Source organism: Nannospalax galili, unplaced genomic scaffold, assembly GCF_000622305.1.
Source record: "Nannospalax galili isolate Female #2095 unplaced genomic scaffold, S.galili_v1.0 scaffold787, whole genome shotgun sequence".
NCBI lineage: Eukaryota > Metazoa > Chordata > Mammalia > Rodentia > Spalacidae > Nannospalax > Nannospalax galili.
Genome location: NW_008356318.1, coordinates 431,394 through 442,370, shown reverse-complemented (window position 1 = coordinate 442,370; position 10,977 = coordinate 431,394). Strand labels below are relative to the sequence as shown.

Sequence of the window (10,977 nt, the reverse complement as noted above, 5' to 3'; positions counted from 1 at the left end):
CAGAGTATGGAGGCTCTAGTGGGAGAGGAAGGCTGTCTACCTGATGAGTTTATATTCATTCTCAGATGCCAAGGAACTCAGAAAGTAAGCGACTGTGACAGTAATAGTCATATATAGAGAGATTAGAAATGCATGTGGAACCGTCTCAATGTCAATTGCCTTAAAATGAATTTTTCTGTATGAAACTGTGTATTTTAACAAGGAAGTGGAGATCTTTTTTTTAATGTCAAAAACTCATTTAATTTTATGTCTTATAGAGTATGTAATGAAATGCTTCTTCTAATAAAGAAAAAAATAAAAATAAAAATAAAATAAATAAAAAAAAATAAAAAGTAAACAATTCTAACACCTAACTCCCCTCCATTATCACTGTACTTACCAATAACTGTTTTTGGTCTTTCTTGGCATCCTTGTAAGAGGAGGATCAAGGCAGCCAAGATGGTAATGGAGTTTACAGGTATCACACAATAAAAGGAGATGCTGGTCATGGTTCTTTTTACAAATTCCACAACTTTTAAGAAAAAAGAAAAAGAGAATTAGACTGATTTTCACAGTGAAGCAGTTTAATTTTAAGATTTTTTTTTTTTTTTTGGTCTTTTTGAGACAGGGTTTCCCTGAAGCCACAGCTGGCCTGGAACTCACTATGGAGACCAGGCTGACCCTGATCTCACAGAGATCTGCATGTCTCTGCCTCCCACCATGCCTAGCACAATTAAGTTTAAAAATTTTCATCTTGATTAACTTAATATTTATTCTGCTATATTTTTATGATTTTTGGTATTTCATGAGAGAATATTGCAATGTAGCCCATGCTGGCATTGAACTCATGATCATCTTGCCTCAGCCTCCTGAATGCTAGGATTATAGGTGTGCTCTACAATACCCTGTGATAATTCATTTTTTTCACAGTACCCATCTTTTTCACAATGTCAGTAACTATTAATTAGTTCTAAATAGTTCTGAAAATGTTCAAAATGGCTCAGATATAGTACAAACTTAAAATTTTCTAGAGCTAAACCATTCAAAGAAGGGTATATTTAAAATATTCTCAACATAAAGTTTTCATTTTAATTATTACTTAAAATTCATTTAACAGTTCAACTTTCCTTAGAAACATAAATTGTAAAGAATTTCCCAATTTTGAAAACATCCTTGAAAGTCAAAGGAAATTACTTCACACACAAGCTTATGTTTCACCTTTAATAGCAAACCTTTCATACAGTCTTAAACATATAAATATTTGAATTTTGAAATATACTAAGTGATATATATTACAAACTTTAGGAATTTTTATGTCTCAATGTTATTCTGAATAGTTTTGGATTAAGAAAGTTAAGATTTCTTGTGGGTGAAGGCAATTTAAGAAAATGAGCACAATGCCTAGAAAACTTAGCATACATTTATATACTTATATTAAGGGTGTACGGGATGAGGGAAAAATTATTTCAGAACCTAAAAGAATCAAGCATGCACAGACAAGCTAAAAGAGCAATTATGCAAGGTTTTTTTTTTTCTTAAAACTCCTGGAAAAAAATTTAAAATAAAAACAAACAACCAGTACCAGATCTTAAAAAGGAAATCACTTTAAACATATTCTGAAGCAAAACTTAATTACTGTCATAAAAGTCAGAAGTCAAGTGCTATGTATGATACTTTCAAAGGAATCAATCATGTTTGAAAAAGCAGTGTGATGACATACAATGTTCACATTGTATACTAAGACAGTGCTTTTCCCACAACTCAGCAAGTTATTTGCTGTTGGCCGTGGAAAGAGTCTACAACAAAAAGAAAAAATAGCTATGGAGTTTATGATTGCTATTGCTGTTATTTCTACAACAGAACCTCTAGGAAGATTACCTATGTATTTGCATAGATATATGTATATACATATATACACTAATGTACATATGTACATTAACATATAACACACTACACAAATAAACACAACAGCATTTTCTACAGTTCTCTCAATATAATTAATATGTTACACAAAAAGAGTGAGATCCTTATTTGTACAAAGCTTGAAGTGAGGCCCTTAGTAAGATAGAGAAAAAAAGTTTTAGCTATGTAAAATTACTATAGCAATCAATACTGTTAAGATATTGAACACAGAAAGTAAAGAATAGTATTATTTCTGGAAAATAAAATTATTACAACTGAACATAGAAAGAAGAAAGCATAAACAGATTGAAATTAAAAACTTGAAAAAATTAAAAATTAAAAAAAAATAAGAAACTTATCCTTGGTATTCACTACCAGCAAGACAAGACTCAGACTCTATATATGAATCTATCACTACCTAAAAACAGAATTTTGCAACATAGTTGAGTAAAATAGTATGTCCACATATTTATGTTGATTAAATAATAATTGCATTATTATTAATTACAAATTCAGGTAATATATTTAAGATAGTAGTCACATCTTTTAAAGTAGCTCTATAATTCCCTAAAGAGAACTCTATTTCCATGGAGCTTATGCAGACACATTCTCAGTTTTTTAAAAGATACAAGACATTATTTACCTTTTTGAAGAACAGCAAATACTTCTATCATTTAATTTAGAAAGTATTTTTGATCAAATGAACCTCAATTGCACTTACCTGAAATTTTGATAAAAACATAATTCACTACAATATTAGTAGTGCCATCTTACTAGGACATGTAGGTTGAAAAACACAGAGTATGAGTCTGTTATTTCATTACTTGCCTATAGAGCACTGTAGGAAGAGTAGATGTCTTTTGAGTGCCTCCTTCTTTTTTACTTGGTTTTCTCTCCTTGGGTGCTCGCAAAATTGCTGGTACATTCAACTTCTATTGATATGAACAAACATAGCATATATTGTTTTAAAGATGAAGTAGAAAGCAACATTTTCCTCTATCTGCCACTCGGGCCAACAAAATACATTAGGATTCAGAAAGGTAAATTTGCTTTACCAGATACATTAGCAAAAAAAATATTGAGTTTTTAATCTAACAGTTACCTTCCATAAGAAGCCTCTAATTAGATGTGTTCATCAGTTCTCAGGAATACACTAAAACACTGTGGAAATTAGACTACTTTGGCTTGAAAAACAACTGAAAGATGAGGAGAAGAGTAAAAGTGGCAGAAAATCTACACAGTACACTTGGCAAAAACAGTATCAATGCCATTTATTTTCTTCAACACCCCAGCTATACTGGTGTTCCATAGGTTAATTAGAAAAACTATCTTATTGGACAAACTCTGCAACAAAGCAGCTGAGATTCTCTTTGGGCTTCTACTAATCTGCAGTATGGTGGCTTCTGAGACAGCAGCCATCTATCAAAGTCACTTCTTAGTGGCCCGGTGAGCCCACATCTGTTCAGCCAACTGGAACAGAAGCATACAAACAGTACAAATGAATTCTACTTCTGTGCTTGCTACATTTACACAATGAAATTTGCAACCCTCTGTGAAAAGTTATTTAATAAATGAAAATGTCTTTTATAATAGATAGTATTTTATAGTATAAAAGAGGGTTTTTATGGGACAAGCATATAAACCAAGCCAAAACAAATGCTAGACTAGCAAACAACCTCTTACACTCAACATTTCCTTCTCTAAATATCAACTATAAAGCACCCTAATCTTCCAAAGATTCATCAGCAATCTACTGATAGGAACAAAAGTTAAGTCTTCCGATGGCAGCTTCTCATTTTCATCTTTTAAATGAATTAATTATTATAGTACTAATCACATGCAGTTGGTTCACAAAAGAAGCCTCTTCAGAGCTAACAGAGCATTGTTTAAGTCAGCATGTATTACTTTTAGCTCTATAGATTATATAAGGATGTTGATTCTTTGCAAATTTCTGAAACACATACAATGAAAAAAAAATCTATGTTTTGAAAAGTCTCCTTCACAAAACTACACTTATAAAGAATCACAAACAGTGGGTCTCCTTCATCCATCCTTAAGAAATATAACAGAAATTTTTTGAAAAAAAATCATATTTATCAGTTATTATACAAAGTATCTAAAATGGCATTCAAAAAATCCATTTTGCAATGTTGTTCTTTTTAATACCAAGAACTTGTAACAGGCTAAAATCTAAAATTGCTCAGAGACAAAATACCTTTCTCAGCCCCCCTCTTCCCCCATCACAATTAATGGCTACCAATGGCTAGGAAAAACTATAAAGTTTCAAAAACTATTTCTTCTACTGCTCTACCAAATTAACATGAATCACTCTGATTTGCCTTTTTAAATATTAAATCCAAATGAGATTAAAATGTGAATAGAGTACAAGAATGGGAATGAAAAAAAAAATGTGACAGAGAATCTAAAACTGCTCAATTAAAGGAAAGAATGTAGGAAGGGAAATTCATACTTCAAATCTTAGCTCATCACAAATGGCAGGTCAATCAGTTAGAGCAAATGAAAAACTCTGCAAACAAGATCACAGATGAAAGAACCACATTGAATTACACGTTCTCAGTAAGCAGCGGGTTCTAGTATTCTGGAAGTATTTCAGACAGAAATCATTATTACAGAAGATTAGAGTCTGATGATATAGAATTCTTTACTTAGTGAAGTTACTGACATGTCAAAAATACATACTTTGAAGAACCACACAGCAGGAATTGTGAAAAGCAATTGGAAAGAAACTAACCTGTCCTGTTATTCGGCCAAGTAAGGCCCATATTCCTTGCCCCTCACTTCGAAGTTTCCCATTCAGGTTTTGTAGTTCTTCTAAAGATTCACAGAGCTACAAAATGAGTAAGTTAAATTAGTAAATTCTTTTATCTAGAAAATAAAGCATCCACCAAGAATATCTGCATTTATATTCCATACATTATAACATATTCAAGTCACAGAACTACCAAGAGACAAATTTATACAATTATTTTGCATGGTCAACAGAAGGTAAGCATTGCTTTATGCTTGTATTTTTTGTAATGACAGCTACATATCTATGTATATTGTTACAGTCTAGCATCTAATTTCACACATACTCTGCTATGTCTCTATTTAATTACACATCCATCTCTTCCCTTGTAGGAAACCTAAAATCACAAAGGTTCTGTTGGCCAAGCTCACATAACTATCAAAAATCTCCAGGTCTTCTGACTTTATTCCCCATACTCTTCTCACTATAGTGCTGCTAATTACTAAATATTACTTCTTACTAATTTATCACTTTAAATGTTTTCTAGCAATAATTTGATACCAGTTTTAAATGTTCATGTTACTTAGTGACCAACATTTCAGTTACCTTCATTATACGATATTAGATAGAACAATAAAATCTATAATTTAAGATAAAAAGATGAATTTAAGACTAGGTTTTTAAGTTTTCAACCAACTTACATTGAAAAGCTCTATAATGCTATAGTTAAGAATAAGGAAATGGAGTTAGATGTGTTCGTGTCAAACCCTAACTCTGTGACATTACTATCTGGGCCTGGGTAAATTATGTAACCTTTTCAGAATTCAGTTCCCACCCCTGAGAATAGGAACAATAATCATAACTTACACTAAAGACAAGGAGAAGATTAAATGACTTACTATGTGCAAAGAAATCAGAATTGTGCCTGGCACAAGGATGTGCTCAGTAAGAGGCTGATGGTGATGGTAACAATGATAATGAGGGGTGGAGAAGAGCCTAAAAGCTCAGGAATTTAAAAAAGAAACACAGAAATGCAATAAAATCACAATGGAGTCAGAAGTAAGAGTTACTACATGATGCTGTGCATTTTTAGCCAACGTACCTTATTATATTCTACATGAAGCTTTTCTTGCTCATTCTCTAATTTATCCTTTATATTCTTTTGTTCAGCCATATTTTCCTGAATTTGAATCATGCGCATATTTCTCTCTATTTAAATTAAATATCCAATTTTACTTTAGTAGAAAGTAAAAACTAATATAAAACATATACAAAGAAAAAACTAGCCACAGAGATGGTTATATAGGATAAACCTATATTGTTTAAACACTTTTAAGTATATTAAATAAAACTCATTGAGACTACAGTTTACAAAAGGCTAAAACTTAGGAAAATAAACGTCTTTACCAAATGTAATACAGCAATGATCTTCTAAAAAATTAATAGCATATAGAATCCTGTCATTAACAAATTACTCAGTGAAACTGCACAATCAGTGTCTATACTGACCAAAATAGTAATTGACAAAGTCAGCAGTGAGGGCTGGTTGCTTATGTTTTCTTCTTCCATCCACACTCGAACTAGTATCTGAATTGTCCACTGGAAAGATATCTGTACTGATCCCCATTAGTTCTGCTTTGCGCATCAGTTTACGAATGGCCGAAGCACTACTAGTGAGTGGTCTGGGTAACTTTTCCCTTGGAACCCAGGCTTGGGGTCTGGTAGATCGTGCCAGTTCTGCCTTGGCACGATATTGCTGAAGTCGGGCATTGATTCTTGCCTACGAAGAAATGTACAAATTAAAAAAAAAAAATAAGATGGAACACACTCCTCATGAGTTTTACTTTTTTGCTAGAGAAAGTAAGAACACTGAAATCTCACAATTAAGGCTAATCATGTGACAATGGTCTTTTAAAGTAGTCAGTAAAATTCTGGAGTTAGAATAAATTTGATCCACACTAATAACAGCTTTGCTGATCAGGGTTGTGAGAAACTAATTAAGCTGATATTTCTCATTAACTACAATGTTCATTACTGACATACGATGCTCACAAAAATACATTATAAAACAATGGGCAAACTGATCAAATCCTCTGCAAAATTAACATTAGTTTTTTTTTTTTTTTTTTTTTTTGTCTTTTTGAGACTGGGTCTCCCTGTAGACCCACCTGGTCTGGAACTCACTATGTAGACCATACTGGCCTCGAACTCACAGAGATCCACCTGCCTCTGCTTCCCAAGTGCTGGGACTAAAGGCATGTGCTACCATGCCCGGCCTTAGAACAAATTTTAAAAGCTCTAGTCAACATACTACACTGAGAACGATTTCCTCTCAGCCTCATTTTTCAACATGGAAATGATACTTTACAAGCGGCTGCTCAGTCGAAGAGTAATGTCTTCAGCCACAAACTCTGCTCACATGTAATCACAAGCCACTTCTTTATTTTTCATATGCCAGGTCTAGATGTCAGTCACACGTCGTGAGCAAACACAGATGAAATCTGTAAACAGGCATGATCCCATACCTGTGCTTCTGGCGACAGCTGCTTTTCTCGCTCTTGCAAAGACATTTTACAATAGGACTGGAGAGCCAAGTAGTTTTTTCTTTTCCACTTTCTGTCTAACCTGTCTGCATGTTGCTTACAATAAGCAAAAAATGGATCCGCTATATCCTATACAAAAAAAAGGGAAGGAGGGAAGGGGTGAACATTTTACTTTTACTCTGATGAGTTATTAAAACACTAACACAAAAAATAAAACTTGTTGAAAAATCTTCTAGTGATAGTTACTTCTATAAAAAAATTGAGAAAGTAATTTTAATACATCATGATAAAGATTACTTATAGCATTAGATGTGTAATCTAGCAACTTTAAATTACCAACATCCTTTCTTCCCTAAGGGCCTTGTTGAGGCTGGGAGCATAGCTCAGTGAAGGAAAACACAGCTACCATGAGCAAGATCTGGGGTTTGATCCCAGCACTGCAAAATAACAAAGAGCCATATAGATTTCAAAATACAGATAATAACTCTTACCTATTATTTGACTGTATATTTGTATACTTCATTAAAAACTCACTTGTTTAATACATAAAACTTTGATAAACTCAGAGAGGAATGATTAATGTAACATGTTATATATGCATAAATGTTATAAAGCAACAGTATATTTAATAAAAAAAAAATAGGATGAGCCAACATTAAGTGGGACATTCCTAACGCACTGGTAATGCCCGAACAGATTCTATCCAGGATAAAAATGCCTATGCAGGGCTCGGGGACCATTGTAGAAGAGGGGGTGGAAAGACTGTAAGAGCCAGGGAAGAGGTGCATGACCATATGTAAGTAAGAGTCCTACAAGCGCCTGGGACCCTGCTCATATGAATCTACAGCAATGGTGTCAGTGTACACAAGTCCCATGCAAACTCAAGCAAACAAAAACCAGGCACAGAACTGGGGCTGGGGAAATGGGCAGCAGACCCCAATCTTAGCTGAAGAAATATTGGCGAATGATTACTGTAAGATGAGAAAGAGCTGATCTTCCTAAAGCAAAGGACTCTACATAAGCTGACTAGACCTCAATAGATAGCTTGCACTGAGGAAAATCTGGGAACACTAACTTGACACAGTAGGCCTTAACACAAATGACAAAATGTATGAATTCCAGTGGGGGGGGCGCTTTGGGAGGGTGCCAGTGGGGATGGGGGTATAAAGATGATTAAGATTGAGATGTTCTGTATGAAATACACAAAAGTTCAATAGAAACAAATTTAAAAATAAATAAAAGATTTATTTGTAACAAAAAAAGAAATTAAGAAGGTCAGACTTTGTCAATAACAAAATTCCAGCATTTCTCTTCCATCTTTGTATAACTAAAATCATAGATGGGAAGATGGTATTAGGCAAAGGGCACATTTTTTATTCATAAAGTGTACAAAAACCATTTTTATTCTATTGAAAACAGAAATTATTTGTATAGAGATTTTTAAAGAGTAATTTGCAATGTGTCTGCTATCAGAAAACAATTGGCTGGGCAGCACTCAGCAAGTGGTCTACATAGCAAGTTCTAGGCCAGCTGGGGCTACAGGGAGGTTTCGACTCAAAAAAACAAAGAAAAAACAGTCAATAGTTCATTCTTTAGGTCTGTTCCAATGAGTAACACTAGTAATAAGATATCCATATAGTTCTTATATTATATTAAGAAACTCTTAGTAAAAGACAGGGATTTATAACCCAAACAGAAATGATTACACTATCAAGAAGACATGTGAGACAGAATAGACAACAACTTTCAAATTCTAATCTGCATTTAAGATTAATAAAAAGCACAGAAAGCAATTCTATATTATATCAAGAGAAGTTATAATACTGTATATAACCATAATTTGAAGTTATAGATACCAAACTAGATGCTAATACAAGACCTAACAAAAAAGCTGGGCATGATGGCACATGCCTTTAATCCCTGCACTCAGGAGGGAGAGACAAGTGAATCACTGTGAGACTGAGGCCAGCCTGGTCTACATAGAGAGTTCCAGGTCAGCTGGGGCCTATAGGTAGGAACTGTCTCAAAAGCCTAAGGAGAAAAAAAACAAAATTCTTTCAAAATAACAATATAATCTTTATGAAAAACAGAACTGGCATATATTTATAGGTTATTTATTTATTAAATTATTCAAAACTAGACTGAGCTGTATATTAAAATAGCCAGGGATAAAATAATCTGTACATGCGGGTATCTTATGCATTTACATACATGTATGTAGGTGCGTGTGCATGAATGTGTTTGTGTGTGGAAGCCAGAGATCATCAAGTATCTTCCTTAATTGTTCTCCATTTTTAAAAAATATTTTATTATTTTTATGTGTATGAGTATATTGCTTGCATGTGTGCAATTATACCTGTGGTGCAATGCCCACAGAGGTCAAAAGGAGGCATTGGATACCCTGGAACTGGAGGTAGCCAACATGTGGGTTCTGGGAATCGAACCTGGACCTCTGAAAGAGCGTCGGTGCTCTTAACCACTGAGCCATCTCCCTGGATCTCTCCAGAGATCCTCCTATCTCCTCTCTTCAGAGCTAGGATTATAGGTGCATGCCACCATAGCCAGCTTTTGTAGTGACTGTTGAGAATCTGAACTTAAGTCACCATGCTTGCATGGCAAACACTTCACTGACAGAGACATCTTTCCAGCCCCAAGACAATCTTAATTATGTTTACTAAGTAATTTTAAAGATTAAGTAAGAATTGCCATGATTCACTGTGTGTATGTATACAACCAGAAGGTAAGAATACTAGATGGAATGAGAAGAAGAAAAAAGAGACGGGGAAAAAAAAAGGATCAAACCATATACTGAAAATTCCTTAAAGTTCTGCATAGAATTTATAACCATTTTAGAGATGTAACAAAAAAAGAAAAGAAAAAGGACGAAGCTGTTATAAATCAGAGGTCTTTTTCAATAAAGAACACGGTTTTCTTTTTATAGCAAGTTAAATGCATGGCTAGTGTTTAGAATTTAAAAAATCTATTTAATGTAAATCATATATTATGAAGAATAAATAACCTGACTAAACAATGTTCTGATTTCTCAAACTCAAAGTTAAGAAATACTAAGTAAATGAACCAATATTAACTACATCCTTTTTACTGGAAACAAAACTTTCAGAAGAAATAAAACTTCGGAAAAGGGACTGCTAAGTAGTGAGTCCTCTCTGATGAGACAAGCCAGAAGAGGTGACTATTAGAAGCAAAAACCTGTGAGAGGTCATCATGAACACAAAGCCTCAGAATTCAGAGTTCTCATCCTGAAGCAAGCACAGGACCAGGCGACACTTCTACTTTTTCCTTTCTCTAGTCTCAATACCCTCCTATTCTTTTCTGTCTCTTAATAACTACTGTAAAGATTTGTGTCATTTGATGCAAGTACACGGGTATGCCACAGTGATGGAAGTCAACTGCCCGCTCCTTAGGCTAGCTGTGGCCAACTGTGTTAGTTGCTGACCTCCCAATTATTCTCATCCCACAGGTTCTCTGTAGAACCTAGTCCCACAGACAGTCACTGGAAGCATCAGGTTTTACTTTCCCAGTTTTCTCACTGGTAACAATGACTCCATTTTGGCACATAAGATAATCAAATAGGACTCATAGTGGACAAGGGAAATAAACTTTCATTCCTAGGGAGAGAATCCCTTTACCCCTTTTATACTTTAAATGCTACAATGTAAGAATGCAATGCTTAGAGCTATGTCAGTCATATAGAGAACATGAAACAAGAACAAAATATATAAATAAAAAATATATAGATATAGTCATACTGAGAACATGAAACAAGAAAAAATATAATAAAAA

At 33.9% G+C, this 10,977-nt stretch overlaps 1 protein-coding gene across 8 annotated transcripts in view; it reads right to left on the bottom strand.

Moving 5' to 3' along the window:
- Positions 1-10,977, bottom strand: part of Phf14 (PHD finger protein 14) — a 144,811-nt gene that overhangs the window by 92,270 nt on the left and 41,564 nt on the right. For all 8 annotated transcript variants that reach the window (XR_608005.3, XM_017803602.2, XM_017803603.2 and 5 more), the window contains 6 exons: positions 7,156-7,302; positions 6,140-6,410; positions 5,733-5,839; positions 4,634-4,729; positions 2,710-2,813; positions 380-511 (listed from right to left, as the gene is read on the bottom strand). Coding sequence is in view for 7 of the 8 variants with exons in the window: in XM_017803602.2 (XP_017659091.1) it covers positions 380-511; positions 2,710-2,813; positions 4,634-4,729; positions 5,733-5,839; positions 6,140-6,410; positions 7,156-7,302 (857 nt within the window). In the remaining variant the exon portion in view is untranslated. The remainder of the gene's footprint in view (positions 1-379; positions 512-2,709; positions 2,814-4,633; positions 4,730-5,732; positions 5,840-6,139; positions 6,411-7,155; positions 7,303-10,977) is intronic.